General features: G+C 35.0%; 1 protein-coding gene across 1 annotated transcript in view; it reads left to right on the forward strand.

Moving 5' to 3' along the window:
- KCNH8 (potassium voltage-gated channel subfamily H member 8) overlaps positions 1-19,416 on the forward strand; it is a 484,148-nt gene that overhangs the window by 306,379 nt on the left and 158,353 nt on the right. The window contains 3 exon segments of the mRNA XM_053715735.1: positions 17,039-17,062; positions 17,065-17,180; positions 17,182-17,225. Of these exon segments, the coding sequence (XP_053571710.1) occupies positions 17,039-17,062; positions 17,065-17,180; positions 17,182-17,225 (184 nt within the window).

Genomic DNA, 19,416 nt, shown 5'->3' on the forward strand with positions numbered 1-19,416 from the left:
TTTATTTTAACTAGGTAGACTAGTTAGCAAATAGTTATTAACTATTTACTAACTACCTAGTTAAAATAAATACAAACTTACCTGTGAAATAAAACCTAAGCTGCCTTACACTAAAGCCTAACATTACAAAAATAAAAAACCTACCATTACAAAAAATAAAAAACACTAAAATTACTAAAAAATAAAAAAACTATAATTATAAAAAATAGCAAACTAAAGTATCCAAAATAAAAAACCCTAATCTATAATAAACTACCACAGTCCCTTAAAAGGGCCTTTTTGTGGGCCCTTAAAAGGGCCTTTGTAGGGCATTGCCCTAAAGAAATCATCTCTTTTCCTACAGAAGAAAAACAAACACCCCTAACAGTATACAAACCCCCACCCCCCAAACACACAAAATAAAAGTAAAACCTAATCTACCCATTGCCCTGAAAAGGGCATTTGCATGGGCATTGTCCTTAAAAGGACATTCAGCTCTTTTTCCTGCCCTTAAAATGGCATTCAGTTCTTTTATGAAATGCCCAACCCCTAATCTAAAAATAAAAACTCACCCCAAAACAAAAAAAATACACAAAATAAACAAATTATCCAAAATAATAAAAAATATTACTATTCTAATACCCATTTTAAAAAAAACACCCCTAAATAAAAAACCTAATCAATAATAAACTACCAATAGCCCTTAAAAGGGCCATTTTGTAGGGCATTGCCCTAAGTTAAACAGCTCTTTTACCTGAAAAAAAAAATACAAGACCCACTAACATTACAAACCCCCACCCGCCCAAACCCACAAAATAAAAAAACTATCTAAAAAACCTAATCTACCCATTGCCCTGAAAAGGGCATTTGTATGGGCAAATAGAATGAGAGCTGCTTAAATTTGAACAGCCAATAGGATTTAAGCAGCCCTAATTCCTATTGGCTGATTCAAATTTTCAGCCAATAGGAATGCAACGGTATCCCCAGTATAAAAGGGGTACCTTGCATTTCAATCCTCAGTGTGCGGTGGACGATCACATGAAGATCGATGGACCTCCGCCTGGACCTCCTCCTTGGACCTTCGCCTGGACCTCCGCCACTCCGCCTCTGCAGGGATGTAGAAGATGCCGGTCCCGCGATGGATGAAGATGCCACCTGGATAAAGATGGAGCCGCCGGGATGAAGATCATTCAAGCAGGACTTCAACAACTGTGAGTGATTAAAGAGGGGTTAGTGTTAGGTTTTTTTAACACTTTTTTGGGTGGGTTTTTTTTTAGTTTAGGGTTTGGGCTTTTTTTTAAAGAGTTAAATGCCCTTTTCAGGGCAATGAAAAAGAGCTAAATGCCCTTTTAACGGAAATGCCCATACATAAGCCTTTTTCAGGGCAATGGGTAGCTTAAATATATGGTTTTTTGGTACATCTTTTGACAGACTTGCAAATTAGCCAATCACTGCTCACTTATAAATAACTTCACGGGAATGAGTGCAAAGTTATCACATATACTAGCACTGTCTAACTGTGAGAAACTGTGTCAAAATGCAATGAAATAAGAGGCTGCCTTTGATGGTTTAGAAATCATTTTGAGGCTACCTAGATTATGTTTTGAAACAAGAGAGAGGAAAGCAAATTTGATGATAAAATAAAATGTTAAAGTTGTTTAAAATTGCATGCCCTATCTGAGTCATGCAAGTTTAATTTATACTTGACTGTCCCTTTAACTGCAAAGGTTTTCAATGCACATATATATATATATATATATATATATATATATATATATATGTGTACATATGTACACACATACATACATGCACAGTGTATATACAAACATATCCATTGTTAGACATGTGTATGTATGTTTCTCTATGTTGAAAAAAAGAGAAAGGGTCAAAGGGCACTATAGGAGGCGCTGTATAAATAAAACAAAAAGCATAAGTGGATATGCGGTCTCTCAAAGAAAAAATAAAACAAACCACATGTGTATCTGATAACCATGAGATACTATCTCTCTCTTACATACAATACAAATATACTGGTGTAACAATGAGATAATAATAATGAACCAGTCCCAAAAATGAGTCCTATTGATGTAGTAAAGTTCTTTAGTGGTGCTGGGTACTGGTATAGTGTCCGTTTGGAACAGGCTGCTCTCTAACTTCACCAAGAGTAGGCAGTTCTGAATATCACAAAAACAAGGAAAGAGGAGCTGTATGTGTGAATCAATAACCAACAGGATATAGGTACAGGGATAACACAGGGTACTCACATGATGTAAAGGCACCCACTTGTGCCGATAGGAGCAGGCTGTTTTTTTGCAGCAGACCAGCTAACTGAACCAAGGTAATGTGTTGGATACGCCGGTGAGGTAACTCCCAAAGGGACAGCTGGGCTCAGAAGCTGCTTCACTCCCCAGGAAGCAATCAGAGAAATAAGAGGGAGGCTAGGTTGTGTGCACAAAGCAATGAGAGCTATTATAATAAAACTTTCCAAGCTTGTTTAATAAAACAATAAAAACAAAGTTAATAGCAACCCATGCTAAGAATAGTGCAATAATACAGCAATAACGCGTTTCACGGTAACAACCGTTTCATCAGGCATTACATATACAGTACATATGTATTTATAGTATGTTTATATGTGTATATGCATCTGTAAATACATATATACCAATATAAATTTATAAATAAATATGTACACACATACATACATACACAGTATATATACATATACTGTATATCCATTGTTAGACATGTATATGTATGTTTCTCTATGTTAAAGCCCAGATTTTTTTTTCCTAACACCTGAGACCTCAAATCTTTTAGTCTTAATAACTTTTGTGTGCAATTTGTTTTAATCATTTTTATTAGATGGTGTTATTATGAATTTAACTGCATTTTGTAATATATATTTTTTTTTTTTTTTTTTTTTTTTATTTTTTTTTTATTAAGGATATTATAAACATATACAACGTATGAAGGAATGCCAATATTTGAGTATTACAAACTTTGGAATATCATTCACAATAAGAAACAGTGAATAGTCGAGTAGATATACATTCAGAATGTAATGGGCAAAAACAACAATATCCTAATTTTTATACAGATATTTACCTCCTCTGAAAATAGTGGGCCACTCTTGGACCATTATATAATATAAAGACTTGTCGGAGGTAGATAAATTGGGTCTATAGCCACTTTAGGGCTTGGTATAGTCTATAACACTAGGTAGATATATCAACAATCGTCATTAAATAATTGTTAACCAGCATGAATAACACATCGCTCACCTGAAAACAAGTGTGGAACATTCATTAACATCTCCTCATTATCTAAAAAGGGGCAATTAAACATGCATCTGCGTACATTTAATATCACAGTATTAGTAAAATCACTAAAGGAAAAGAATGATGATGAATGAATTGGGTGGTTGTCATGTAAAAAGAGAATAAATGTTTCTATAGGACTCATTTTCCTTTGCCTATGAATTAGGCTCAGTGGTGTCATGGGGGGGGGGGGAGAGGAACGAGAATAAAATCAAAGGGGGTGAGGCTGAGATCAAAAACAGAAAAATATAGGTTTAAGACCGGATTGGTATGGAAACCTACCACCATTGGATCACTATGGTAAGAAGACTCATGTAGTGTTTCTGCAGCATCTCCCCTCAGGAATGTTGTCACCACTGGACACAGACGGATAAGGGGAAATGGATATGACCCGCTTACAAATGTAGAGCGGGAAAGGGTGAGGGGAGATACAGACGGCATAGAAATATTATAGGAGCTGATGGCCCTATAAACCAAAAACCAGGGGATATTATGTTAAATAAAACCTATATATTGGAGTAAGTATAGCAAACTACAAGAACACTATTCTTCCTATATGTTAAAGGCTAAGGGCCAGAGTATGCCCAAAACACACTCTGTTGAATACAGTTTTAATAAACACGTGTAGAAAACAAATCAGACTAACTATCTTAGCGCTATCTATAGTTTACATATGCAGAGTGTCTTAGACATAGACTAGTGTAAGTAATACCTCATTGTATAATGCAAATTAGGTTTATGGACCGTGTATGGGGATTACTATAGAGATATGTATGGAAGAGTCTTCAAATACCTAATGCAATAGTCTCTTTAGGTCAAGAAGCCTGTGGAGTAGACAGTAATTTCTGGACATGTTAGGTGTGGAATAGAACCCTATCAATAAGTAAAAATCCCATGCATGATAATTATAAAGATTACAAACAAAAGGGCATAACATAGTATCAATAATAGAGTTAGATGGAGCAATACAACAGTATATAAATGAATATCAAGTCTGTGGTTGTCATATAGCCCTATGGTTAAAGTAATATGCATAAAATGCAATCCAAATTAACCATGTCAAGCTGGACACCCCTAAAATTCACATCACTGAGGGAAAGCATATCGGTATTTAGCCGTTCAACAGCTTGGCACATTAGGTTGAGTAATTTAAGAGTCTGCTCATATCAGAACATTTAGCCGGCAAGTTGAGTAGTATGCGCATAGTTCATAACTTGACAGTTTTCATTTGTATGCCCAGGATAAATGACAATGATGGCTCCTTTAATATAGGTCATATAGAAAATGAATGACTTCCTCAGCTCCTCCACATACCTGCATGGTCTCCCCTGGGCGAAACGGACTATTCTACCCTTAGGACCCCCCAGGGTCAAAAAGTCGGCATAAGCAAAGTGCGTCAACATAAGCTAAGGGTTGACAAAGCATTCCCCAAGCAGCGTCCCAGTCTGACACTTGATCTCTGTTACTCACTCTTTTAACCAGGAGATCGCTATGTGCAGCCGAGAGCCTCAGCTCCGCAGTCCAGGTCTCTGCAGGAGCGCTGTTCTTGTGGTATGTGGGCTTTATCTCGAGAGGTGTCAGTTTCCCCTCTGTCGCTCTCCTCTCGCAGATATAATTAATGTGCAGTGATAGGCAAGTTGTTTCAAAGCTTGGGAGCACGACATTCTCTTCAGCACTGGCTGCTATTTCTATTTCTGTTGGGATCCACTGTTGCCCTGGTATTTGGAGATGCCTCACGTTAGTGACCGGGGCGGCAGCTGGATATTTAACTGTAGCTCCATCGATCTCCGTTGCTGGACGCCTTCCAGCTTGTTCACAAACAAATAAGTTCTCCTTAGTTGACTCTCTCATGGTCTTAGACTGCTCCGCACTCTCCAAACACCACAGCCGCTCCCCACACCCGGTCTCCCTCACCAGGAGGTGTATCTCGGAGGGCATCTCAGAAATAAATGGCGGCGGCGTAGAGTAAACAACAGGGTCATCTTTCCGCAGTACAGCTGTCACATCCGAGGGGGTGCCTATGTTGCTGATTGCATGATGTGTTAACATCGAGGTTAACATGAGCTTAAGGTCGTTGCTGAAACTGTGGAGGTGCTCATCCACATTTACACGCAGCTCCTCCAAAATCGAGTCGATCTTTGACACCATGTTAGTGTTTACCATGAATAAAAAGTTTGTAGCTTAGTATCCCAAATAGCTTTTGTCGCGTAAGGGAGTTTGTGGGTCAGCACATTTGGCTGATTAAACTGACTAGTCAGAATATTGGAGGGGTAGAGAGAGGCACAGGCCGCTACAAGGCCTCTGCTGCGCACCTTCTCTATTCTGGTCTGCTGATGTCTGTTAGTGTTCAGAAGTCGCATTAATCCGTTCTGTAGGTATTGCCAGACACAGATCCCCTGAGAGGGATAGGATTTAGACGGTTTGAGAGGGATATTCAGCAGAATATTCAGCCTCTATAAGCAGACAAATCTTAAACAGCAGCCATCTTGGTCGTTGGTCAGACACGCCCCCCATTGTAATATATTTTTTAATGTGTTTTGTGCAACTTTTTTGTTTCGTGAAACAGTTAACCAGAAATCTGAGGACGCGGTAATCATTCTAGTGTAAATCACGATTGCGCTCAAGCGATCGTGTTTAATTTCAACTTGTAATATAAGTGGAAAACCTAACACACACAAACACCTGCAATTAACCTGTTATCTTTTGCCCCTAACTGTTAACACACCACTTGTAATCTGCCCCAAAATCGGTTAATTCTTATAAATAAATAAATAACAATCATAACTGAGTGTGCTACAACATTACAGCATGCTATCTGGTTACAAAGAAAAAAAAATGCATACTGTTTCTAATTTTAGTAATGAGGCATTATTTTAATTTTTATTTGTATATATATATATATATATATATATACATACACAGTATATATACAGTACATAGGTGTGTGTGTGTTTGTATATGTATCATTTTTATTTGACAAAACTACTAAACTACTGTGCAAATATGAAACTATGTATTTTTTTAAATTTTTTTATAGTTAATTACTCTAGAGAATATTTGGAGTAAAACCCATGATTGCAATCACCAGAAATACTTTGTTTTCCTCGTATGATTATTGTTTTGTGGCTAATTAGGCTGCATTTTTTTTAAATATTCTTTTAGTATTATAAACTTGGTGATTAATGTTAATTGTCAACCACTTACAGCAGGAAATTAGCAATTCTTCAAAAATAAATAAATAAAAAATCTATATTTATTATCAATTACAAATGTTAAAAGCAACCCCTTGTGGATTACTGTGTCATTACTGTTTTTCATAGTGATACATGTTGCATGCTGAGAACATAATATAAAATATGCATTTCCTAAGTGCTTATTACTTGTCACATTTACTGTATTTAGTAATAATTAGTGTATAAAGTAGAATACAGACATCTGACCCTAAGTAAATTAGTTATATAAAAATTTCAATTTAAAGTATATAGAGTGTCAATTACTTCATACATTATTGTTATTATTATTATCAGTTATTTGTAGAGTGCCAACAGATTCAGCAGTGCTAAAAACATTGGTCTAATATGCAAGGTAACAATTATGGGAGACAAAGGGATAGAAGGCCCGGCCAATAGTTTCACTGTTGTAAATCAGGTCTCGTGAAGGTGATCTACAAAGCAGCTAGGCTCATAGGCTTACATGTTTACAAGGGAATAACTAAAGAATGAGAGGAACTAAGATAATAAAATGTTAGTGTATATTACATGCATCCCTAAACAGTAGAGTCTTTAAGGAGCTCTTGAAAGTTTGAAAGCTAGGTGAGAGTCTTGTGGGGCGAGGCAGAGAGTTCCAAAAAATAGTGGCTAGTCTGTAGAAGTCTTATAGGTAGGAATGTGAGAAGGTAACAAAAGAGGAGAGAAGGAGATCATGAGCAGAGCGAAGAGGACGGGAGGGAGAGTATCTGGAGACTAGGGTGGAGATATAGGGTGAAACAGTTTTATTCAGAACTTTAAAAGTTAGAGTCAGATTTTGTGTTTTATTCTAGAGGTTAGGGAAAGCCAGTGAAGGGACTGACAGAGAGGTGCAGGAGATGAGGAGCGATGTGTAAGGAAGATCAGCATGGCAGAGGCATTTATTAAAGATTGTAAGGGAGATAGACAGCAGCTAGGGAGGCAAGACAGAGGATGGAGTTGCAATAGTCAAGGCGGGAAAGGATAAGAGAGTGGATTAAAATCTTACTTGTGTCTTGTGTGAGGAATTTTGGAGATGTTTTTAATGTGCAGGAATTTGCCAAAGACTGGATGTGGGTAATGAAAAAGAGATCTGAGTCAAGTTTTACCCCAAAACATCGGGCATGTGAGGTTAGGGTAATGATGTTATTGTCAACAGTTAGAGAAAGTTGGGGGTAGGGATTTTGAAAGAAGGGGGAATATAAGGTGCTCAGTTTTGGAGAGAAATAGCTTAAAGGGACAGTGTAGTCAAAATTAAACTTTTATGATTCAGATAGGGCATGTAATTTTAAACAACTTTCCAATTTACTTCTATTATCTAATTTGCTCAATTCTTTAGATATCCTTTGTTGAAGAAATACCAATGCACATGTCTGAGCCAATCACACGAGGCCTCTATGTGCAGCAACCAATAAGCAGCTTCTGTGCATATCTAGATATGCTTTTCAGCAAGTGATATCAAGAGAATGAAGCAAATTAGATAATAGAAGTAAATTAGAAAGTTGTTTAAAGTGACATGCTCTTTCTAAATCATGAAAGAAAAAATGTGGGTTTCATGTCCCTTTAAGGTAGTGAGAGGATTTCCAGGATGAAATATTAGAAAGACAGTTACTGACATGAGTTAGTAAGGAAGGGGATAGATCTGGTGCAGAGATGTAAATTTTGGTATCATCAGCATACAAATGATATTGATACCCTTTAGACTGTATTAAGAAACCTAAGGATGATATATATATATATGAGAAGAGAAGGGAACCAAGGACAGAGCCTTGAGCTACGCCAATGGAAAGTGGTAAAAAGTCAGAGGATGTGCCAGAGAAGGTTACACTAAAGGTTTGGTTAGGCAGGTAAGAAGAGAGCCACAAGAGGGCTGTGTCACAGATGCCAAAGGATTGGAGGGTTTGGAGCAAGAAAGTGTGGTCAACAGTGTCAAAGTTTGCAGACAGATCAAGAAGGGTTAACAGAGTAAAGTGGCCTTTTGATTTTGCTGTAATTAGGTCATTAGTAACTTTAATGATTGCAGTTTCTGTGTAGTGTTAGGGCAAAATCCAGACTGCAATGGATCAAGGAGGGAGTTTAATGTGAGGAAATGTGATAAACGTGTATATACGAGCCTTACCAGAAGTTTTGAAGCAAGGGGGAGTAGGGAAATAGGGAGGTAGATGGATGGAAAGAATGGATTGAGAGATTTTTTTGAGGATATGTATGATTAGTGCATGTTTAAGGGATGAGGGAAATATATCAGTGCTGAGGAAGAGATTAAAAATTAGTGTGAGAATAGGAGTAAGAGTAGGAGAGATGGAGGGCAGTAGTTGTGAGGGGATGGAATCAAAGGGTCAGGTAGTGAGTGAAAGGAGGATATAAGGGCAGAAATGTATTTAGTAGCTGGAGCAATAAAGCTAAATCTATGGCCTTGTGGATTTTGGACATTGGTGATTTGTTGGGAGGGTTAGCGGCTGATAGCGTGTTGAGAGATTATTTCCTTTTTGATAAAAGTGGTGGTAAAGTGGTTGGCAAAATCTTGAGCTAAGAAAGAAGTGGAAATAGGAGGTGGGGGTGGGCAGAGCAGGGTTTTAAAAGTATTTATATTATTGGTTATTTGGAGAGCACCAACATATTCAACAGCACTATAAACATAGGCGGAATACAAGGAAACATTTATAAGGATCAGATGGGTAGAGGGCCCTGCCAAGAGTCCCACTGTTGTAGTCAGCTCTAAAGAAGATGATTTGCAAACAGCATGGTTTTAAAAGTGGAGAACAGACATTTTGTGTTTTAAAAAAAAAGAGTAGAAATAAGAGTAGAGAAGTAATCCTGCTTGGGGAAGTTAAGGGTAGAATAGTAGGAGTTTAAGATGAACTTGTAATGAAGGAAGTCAGCTAAACAATGGGATTTTCTCCAATGTCGCTTAGCAGTGCGAATACACCTATGTAGGTAGAGTGTCAGAGGAGTATGCCAGGGCTGAGGATGGGTGCGTGACTTTTGAGCTATTGTAGAAGGTGCCAAACTGTCAAGGACCTCTGTAAGAGTGGAATTATAGTGGCAGATAGATTGATAAGGGCAGGTAAAGGAGGAGATTGAAGAGATCAAGTGACTTAATGCTCCCGTGGAATTTGGTGTTAGGGTCAGAAAGAGGGTGGGCTGTAGGAAGTGCTCTGATATTACAAGTGAGGAAATGATGATCAGAAAGAGGGAATTTGGGAAATTTGAGAGAGTGTATAGATAGCTCAAAATCATCTTTTTTTGAGTGGGAGAGTCAGACCATAGTGAAAGACCATAAGAGGAAGTGAGCTGGAGAAGTTTTTTTCAGCAGCAACTGCGGGATTGTCGACAGGGAGGTTGAAATCCCCAAGAATGAGGGCAGGGATGTCTGAAGAGAGGAAATATGGTAGCCAGGATGCAACATGATTGGGAAATTGAATTGAGGAGCCAGTGGGGATATGTAATCACAACACATAGAGAAAGAGAGTAGAGAATAAGCAAATCATCAAATCATATTGGCTTCAAAGGAAAAAAATGTGAAGGAAGAGATGAGTTGTATTTGTTGAAAGATGCCATGAGAGGAAAGTAGAACAACTACACCACCTCCTTGCCTGTTTACAGGCCTTGGGTGTGGCTGAATTTGAGATCCCCATGAGACAGTGCAGCAAGGGAAGCTCTGTCTGAGAGAGAGGGACAGATTTCTGTGAAAGCCAGAAGATCGAGGGAGTGGGAGATGAAGTGGTAGTGGACAGAAGAGAGCTTGTTGCACACAGAGCATGATTAAGGGCAGGCAGATAATTCAGTGAATAGCTTGTCATTTGTAATTTATGAAAATCTAACCATCATTTCCAAGCCTTTGAGCTCTATATATATTTAAACATCAAATGTGATGCTTCTTCTCTTGACTGGTACCTACATGAGACAATTTTGTAAGCAGCATAATCCGCATTTTTAAAATACTGAATTTGTTTTATTTAATTAATTTGCTTTGTTTTGTTGCTTCATACTGCAGTTTTAATTTCATTCTTATATAAAGTGAGCTTATTTAAGGTATTAGACATTTAACCATCCTTGTACATGGTTATGCAAACAAAAGTATACCCTTAATCATACATACTACTCAAGCCCATGTTATGCCACAATTAAGATTTAAGGAAGCATAATATGTATTTACACTTTCTAGATGACTATTAAAAACTTCAAATGTAAATGACCTGCTATAATGTAGTCCATACCAAACTATGCAAATCCCTGAATATAAAAACATATTGCAAATTCACCAATCACAGTCAGTGAAAAACGATATGCCGTTGCCATTAAAAATGGGATAAAAAAAGCTCAAAAAGTAATACTGAATATTTAGCACATTAGCCAATATATTGTGCCAGACTCTATATTATTTAGCACTTGTGTTAACATCTGTAATAACATTTTTTATATATATATTGATCATTGGCAATGAACAAATAATGGCATTTATTACTTATTATATCAGTGTTTAAACAGGATACACTGAGTATGTAAAGTCTATAGTTAAAACATCATTTAAGTAAATTTTAAGATTTAAGTAATAACAATATAAAATATTTCACTAGCAATAAAATATAGAATATCACATTTGAGTGATAACACAAGTGATAATTTAGAAATTGACTAATAAACTAACAGAAGAAAGACTGGATCATTATTACACTACTTTTTTTGTCATTTTTTTCCCCTTCATTTTTTTTTTCTCTGGGTGTATACACAAAGAAGAGAAAAATAAATCTGGAAAATGGACTCTGTCAGTATCAAACAACATTGAATCTAAGGCTATAAAAATCAGCCCTCAAAGTAAGTGCCTTTTCTAGTGCTGTTTACATATACATTAAAGTACTGTAAATTGTTATATATAAATATAGTTGCATATTAATCTTATTTATGTATCAATATGCAAAGAAAATTATATGAAATCATGAGATTTTCTTTTCTAAGAAATACAACCACAAATATCTAAATATATACACAACATCATGATAAAGATAATAATATGATTTTTTTTTATTATTATTTATAATTGTAATATATAATTATATTTTAAGGGAAAACACAATGCCTATGTACTTATTGCTGAGACTATAAATTATGTTTAGACATTATATGAAGTTTGTAGAATTTTAAAAATTAAAAAACATCTATCCATCCAAGTACATATAAAAGAAGAAATACTCAAGTAAATTGTAGTGGTATTTAAATTATACTACATTAAAAAATAGAAAAGTAGAAATTCATTACTGTAAGTTGCATATTTAGCTGAATATAAAGCCTTGAAAAAATACTGTACTCTTTTTTTGTTCAAAAAAATAAAAATAAATAAATAAATGTATATATATATATATATATATATATATACTGTATATATTTATAGATGGATAGAGAGATAGATAGATAGATAGATAGATAGATAAAGATATAGAGTTCATCAATTGCATTATTCTATTCACAACATTTCTGGCTTACAATGAAACTAAACTAAAGGCTAGATTACAAGTGGCACACTATTAGCAATATTGTTAGCATGCTAATTTGTATGCATATTACAAGTTGAAAGTAAATGGGTGCGCTAGAGAGCAAACAAAATTTGCACTCGTCAGGTTAGCAAAAACTGAAGACCTATGGTAAAGTGTAAGAGGTAAAGAAAAAATGTTGCACCAAACACAACATAAGTCCATGAAAATAACGTGTTACACTCATATATACACTACAATAATTCATACAAACATTAAAACATATGTATAAGGGTTAAAAGGTGTATGGAATATGATAAGGTATTTGAATGGGAAGGACTATAATGTATGTATGTATAAATATAAATATATATACATATGTGTATTTACGTGTTTATGTATAAATGTACATACATCTAAACACATACATACACATATGTATATACTTTTATATATATATATATATATATATATATATATATATATATATATATATATATACTGTTGTATATATATATACACACATACACACACACTTTGGAGCCCTTACCAGAAAATACCTTTAATCATTAATATTAATATTTATTGAATTTTTAATATTTTTTTGTGTGTTTTTCTGTAAATATTTCACATTTCAATGTTCTTCACATAGAAGAAAATTCACTTTGTTTTTTTAAATATATATTCATAACTGCATTCAGGTTTAGCTCTGTTTGTCTAACAGAGTGTTGGGCTAGCGCACAAGCAATAAGTGTTTGTTTGTTTTTAAAGCGTGCACCATTGACCGGGAAGAAGTTAACACGGTCACAATATCCGAAAGTCTTGAAGTTAGCCTGTATTGTGTTTTGCTAGCGCACTAACTTTTTACTTTTTTTTATACGCGTGGCTAACACCGTCCATGTTAAAAATGTACTTTTAAGCGGTGTTTGCAAACAAGTCACATGTAATTTTGTCCTAAGTGTTTTGATTATAAAAATATTGAAGAACTTTAAATAAAAAAAATCAGAATTCCCATCTAATGTACCATTCAGCTTCAATGTATCAGAAATACAAATACATGCAATTTTATAACAGGATAAGGCATATTAATATTTATTTAATTGAAAATATTTTAACTAACGTAAAAAAAAAAGTAAAGAAATTAACTCATTCTTTAAATATGGCAACTTTATTATATTTTTCTAATATGTATGTTACATTAGTTTACAGCATTAAAGTAAATAGACCCACATCCATTATGACTAATTAGTTTATTTGTTTGTGAGAGCCCCTTTTTCTTGTCATTGGGAGGCAGTAAAATTCCTTTCCAGTGATATTGAAACCCTAAAAAATGCTTAAGAGAATTATATTTTGCGAGTTTTTCAGGGCTAAATAATATCATATTTATTTTCTTGAAGAGTGTTCCTGATAGGTGGATTTCAACAATTTAGCTTACAGCCAGTGTATAAATCCCTATTAATATGGTTCTTGATATTATTGCTCATGCTTACATCTCAAATTGGCATTCCATCCCTGATAAGCAAAAACCTTTTTTGTAAGCATTCTTAATTGTCAGATACAATGAAAGTTTTGAAATTGTGGAAGTCTATTGTGGTCCAGATTTTGTTGTTAGTTTTATTTTATAATAGTTTAGTTTTATTTTATAATAAATGATATCATATAGGAATTAAAATTCACAATTATTTTTCTTATCAGCTACCCATCTGGATGATTAAAGAAAAGTAAAAGAGTTGTTCGTGAAATGAAAAGTTGTGAGAGAGAAATAATCAGCTGAAAAGAGAGAGAAAGAAAATATAAAAATTAGGCGTGAGAATAGGAATACACTACTTTCTAGGCAAGATACTCCATCCGCTTGTAGATCTATATTGGGTTGATATACAAATGCCAGATTGGCACACAGAAATAATTTAGCCTTTGATCATAATTAGAAAACATCTTGAAGATCTCCTGAGAAGAAGACTGTACATTAATCACAAAAAGTTGAAACAAAAACAAACAAAAAATATAAATACTAAATGAAAAACCCAATTGCATGTTAATTTAATGCAATTCTGAAAATACATAATTAATCTGCAACATAGAGCCTGCTTTATATAACCTATATCACTCAACCATTTTTAGGAGATTGTGATTTTATTTTTATCTTGGTTAAAGGGACAGTCTAGTCAAAATTAAACTTTCATGATTTAGATAGGCAAGCCATTTTAAACAACTTTCCAATTTACTTCTATTATCTAATTTGCTCAATTCTTTAGATATCCTTTGTTGAAGAAATAAGCAATGCACATGTGCGAGCCAGTCACACAAGGGCCTTTAGTGCAGCAACCAATCAGCAGCTACTGAGCATATCTAGATATGCTTTTCAGCAAGTTGATATCAAGAGAATGAAGCAAATTAGATAATAGAAGTAAATAGTAAGTTGTTTAAAAATTACATGCTCTTTCTAAATCACGAAAGAAAAATATTGGTTTCCATGTCCCTTTAACTACTGGGTTTCTGAAACTGTATTTGTAAATTGTTCACCAAAGGCTTACTATACTGTGTTAAATGTGGGTGCAAAAATTGCTTTGTTTTTAATCACAAGAAAAACAAGAGGCGAGTATTCTGCATTAAAATGTATTTTTTAAAAACTTTCTAATAACATGTATTTGTTTTTATCAAAAAACCCTTCTTCTTGAAGGGTGAAGTGACATTGCTATGAAAAGTTAATGTTTATTGTATACTGTATATATAGTATATTGCAACACATCACCATTATCTGCTGTTGTGTATGTTGCTTATATTTTATAATAATTAGGAGGGTATGCATTGGTATTTGAAGTTGCCCTTAAAAGTTGTAAAAGATTAGTTAGAGACTACAGATGGGGTTAACCTGATTGTGCATGTCTAAAATAAGGGTGATTAGCCCAAAAAAAATAACATATTATAGTACGCTGGTTTGAGATCATTCCATTTTGTGTTATAAAGATAGGTTTTCCATAAATTGAAAAAAGAGAATCCACTTTTTACAGATAAAATGTACTTTGCCCCTCTAGGATCTGAGTGATCACCTTTAATGGGGACAGTAAACTCAAACTTAAATGTTCCATGATCAAATAGAGTATGCAATTTTTATCAACTTTCTCTTTTAAAATTCTGGTATTTAATTTGCTGAAAAACATACCTAGGTATGCTCAGGAGCACCAATGTTCTACTGGAAGCTAAATGCTGATTGGTGGCTGCACTTATGTTCCTCTTGTTATTGGCTAACCCATTGCTTGGAACACTAGTAAAGTAGCTGCTGTCTTAAGACCACTAATACTTAAACTCTCCACCACCTAAAGTGTGGTAGATTTCAATCATCTCGATCTAATCAGGATGATTGACAGCCCCCACTCGTGCACAATTGGCTACATGAGAACGGTGACAGCATTGCACAAGAAGTGGCTTGGGGGCTACTTTTTTGCTGCAAGACCAGGTGGAGGAGGTCATGATAGCAAACCACATCTGCCCATCACATGTCTCTTAAAAAATAGTAAACCTCTTTCTTAATGGACACCAGGTGCATTTTACTAGAGGTGAGCTATTTCAGTACCCCATACACTTCAAAATTGAGGAGGGGTGAGATTCCTGTTTGAAACAGAGGGATCACATGTCACTCTAATTGCTGGTTATCACCAAGATCAATATATGATGAGGGGGAGAAGGGCATTTTCAGAGCCCATATTAACCCACGATAAAACATACACACCATTTTGTAAATATAGGCAACTCTACTTTCCCATGCAGTTCTTTATATACTTGTCATTAGTATTTGATTACTATAGCAGTGGCCATTGCATATCTAATGTTTTTCACTGAATGTGGAGCCTGTTCCTCAAAAAACAGCCTACACCATGCACAGAATACATCTCCATAAAATAGCAATCACCTATCTATTAGTTGACTTTTAGCTTCTCTGAGCTCTAAAATGTTATCATGTCCCTCAACATACAAATACACCAGGAGACCCCAATTTTAATAGGGTGAGGGCCGCCATTCAAAATCCTATCTTTTCCTGGGTGCCAAAATCCTTATACTAGTCATTTCATTCACAGCACCATAAAAGTTGTTATTTTGTTTCAGGTATTTTTTGTCATCAGTAACATCTATGTGGTATGCAAATTAACTAATTAATTCATGTTAGTAAGCTAGTGAGTGGATTGAGTGCCATACTGTGCGCACGTGATATCCTAAGTTCAGCTTTGTGCGCACATTGGGTAAGCGCGCAAGCAAAAACTTTTTACTTTCAGCTTGTAATACAAGCGCTACCCAATGCGCACAAAAAGCCTACTTCTAGTGGAGTTAGCTTGCAAACTGGATCATTAAATACCGCTTTACTTGTAATCTGGCCCAAAATGTATGGAAGAATGGAATACACTGTTGTAGCTTTCTAAGCCTTATCCTCATCACTTATTTTTTCTCCAGCAGAGATTCCACGCTATTTTTTTTTTGGAATTAGGGAATGGTTATATGTTTGGTAGAGCAGCTAACTGGAGTAGGAGGTGTAAGGTTTAGTACATTCTTTAGTTAATCACAAAGAGTATTACAGTGTAACATCATGCTATTTTTCAGATGCTATCAAACATATAGAAGACTGTAATCAAAGAAGATTCAGTTAGTTTATTGTATTGTATACTCCTATTATCATTTTTTCTTTGTTCTTTTGCTATCTTTATTTGAAAAAGAAGGCACCTAAGCTAAGGAGCTAGCCAAAAGTTGGTTCATTACCCTGGACAGCACTTGTTTATTGGTGCTGTCCAATCATCAAGGACAACCCAGGTTGTGGACCAAAAATGGGCCGGCTTCTAAACTTACATTCTTTCTTTTCAAATAAAGATAGCAAGAGAATGAAAACAAATTATAATAGGAGTAAACTAGAAAGTTGCTTAAAATTGCATGCTCTATCTGAATCATGAAAGACAAAATTTGGGTTCAGTGTCCCTTTAAAATGTGGTCTGTTATATTGAAAAGCTGCAATGACAAATTGTTCAACTAACATTTTCCTTTTTGCATTTAATTTTTCTAGGTTGGCTTCATGAACTAGGAAAGAGATGGAATCTCCATTTTATAGCAATAATACACAAGGTGGCCCTACAATCAGAGTACCTATATTGCATCCCTTTATTTTTACACTCAGCAGCCTAACCAGTGTTGGATTTGGAAATGTTTTCAGCAAATACTGATGCTGAAAAAATATTTTCTATTTGTATAATGTTAATGGAGGTAAGCAAAATACTTAATTTTGTCAATATTTTGTACTATTTTTTCACTAATAGATTTTTTTTCATGTGCATTTATGGAGTTCAACGAAAAAGTGAATCTAAAAAGAGATAAACATTGATTAAATTCAATTTTATTACAATTTAAGATTAATTGGCAAGTTACAATCTTTTAGCAGTATAGATTTAAAGTCAAATTGATATTTTTCAAACTATAATACCTTCTCTATAGTATACTAGGTTTTACATAAAATCTTATATGAACATTCATTTAAACATCCTTCAGGAAGTTGTTTGGATAAATATTGAGATGTATTATCTCAGAATTGGATGCTTGGCACTGTTAAATTACATGTTTTGATTAATAGAATTATGAATATTAATAATTAGTAACAATAATAAATTTATTGTCAGCAGTATCTCCAATTAATATAGTAGAATCTTATCAGTACACTCCAGTGAAATGTTATATAATCTCTGTAGTGTATTTAAAAAAATACTATTGAGATATCTAGAAATTAATGACAATAAAATTATTTATCAATTATTAATATTTAATCTCAAATTAAACATAATTCCTAAATTCTGACCATTTACTTTCTATGAACACATGGATTACATTTATGCAGTGAATAGGGTATTGATGATGACCAAATATATATGTCTAATTATTACAATATTAAATGTAAAAGCCAACTATAGGAATATTAAGATGAATTAATTTTCAATTTAATTGTCTGTTATCCTATATATGGACACAATAGTATAAATAAATTTATCTTAACTCAAAATGAATTACTTATCAAATATCCCACTTGAAGTTTACTTGAACAATTTATAGTTAGCCAGTAACGTTAATCTAGTGCCAAAAACATGTATTATTTATTTAAAAATACTTGGTTAGCAAATATAATTCAAATGTTACAGTACAGATCTTACCAAATCTCAATAGATCTAATAGAATTTCCAGGAAAATAGAATTCAACTGTTTAGCCCACAATACTTGTGTATGACTTCAATTAAACCGTCCAGAGAGATTTAAAAGCGTATAGGCAAACTAAGGCCTAGATTTGGAGTTCGGCGGTAGCCGTCAAAACCAGCGTTAGAGGCTCCTAACGCTGGTTTTGGGCGCCCGCTGGTATTTGGAGTAGTGATTAAAGGGTCTAACGCTCACTTTTCAGCCGCGACTTTTCCATACCGCAGATCCCCTTACGTCAATTGCGTATCCTATCTTTTCAATGGATCTTTCTAACGCTGGTATTTAGAGTCGTTTCTGAAGTGAGCGTTAGAGCTCTAACGACAAGATTCCAGCCCGCCTGAAAATAGCAGGAGTTAAGAGCTTTCTGGCTAACGCCGGTTCATAAAGCTCTTAACTAGCTGTACCCTAAAGTACACTAACACCCATAAACTACCTATGTACCCCTAAACCGAGGTCCCCCCACATCGCCGCCACTCGATTAAAATTTTTAACCCCTAATCTGCCGACCGCCACCTACGTTATACTTATATACCCCTAATCTGCTGCCCCTAACCCCGCCGACCCTGTATTACATTTATTAACCCCTAATCTTGCCCCCCACAACGTCGCCGCCAGCTACTTAAAATGATTAACCCCTAATCTTCGACCGCAAAGCGCCCTGCCACCTACGTTACTCCCTATGTACCCCTAATCTGCTACCCCTAACACCCCCCGACGACCCCTATATTATATTTATTACCCCTAATCTGCCCCCCTCAACGTCGCCGACACCCTGCCTACACTTATTAACCCCCTAATCTGCCGAGCGGACCTGAGCGCTACTATAATAAAGTTATTAACCCCTAATCCGCATCACTAACCCTATCATAAATAGTATTAACCCCTAATCTGCCCTCCCTACCATCGCCGACAGCTACCTTCAATTATTAACCCCTAATCTGCCGAGCGGACCTCACCGCTATTCTATAAATGTATTAACCCCTAAAGCTAAGTCTAACCCCTAACACTAACACCCCCCTAAGTTAAATATAATTTACATCTAACGAAATAAATTAAGTTCTTATTAAATAAATTATTCCTATTTAAAGCTAAATACTTACCTGTAAAATAATTCCTAATATAGCTACAATATAAATTATAATTATTTTTATAGCTATTTTAGGATTAATATTTATTTTACAGGCAACTTTGTAATTTATTTTAACC

This window comes from Bombina bombina, chromosome 5 (assembly GCF_027579735.1).
Source record: "Bombina bombina isolate aBomBom1 chromosome 5, aBomBom1.pri, whole genome shotgun sequence".
NCBI lineage: Eukaryota > Metazoa > Chordata > Amphibia > Anura > Bombinatoridae > Bombina > Bombina bombina.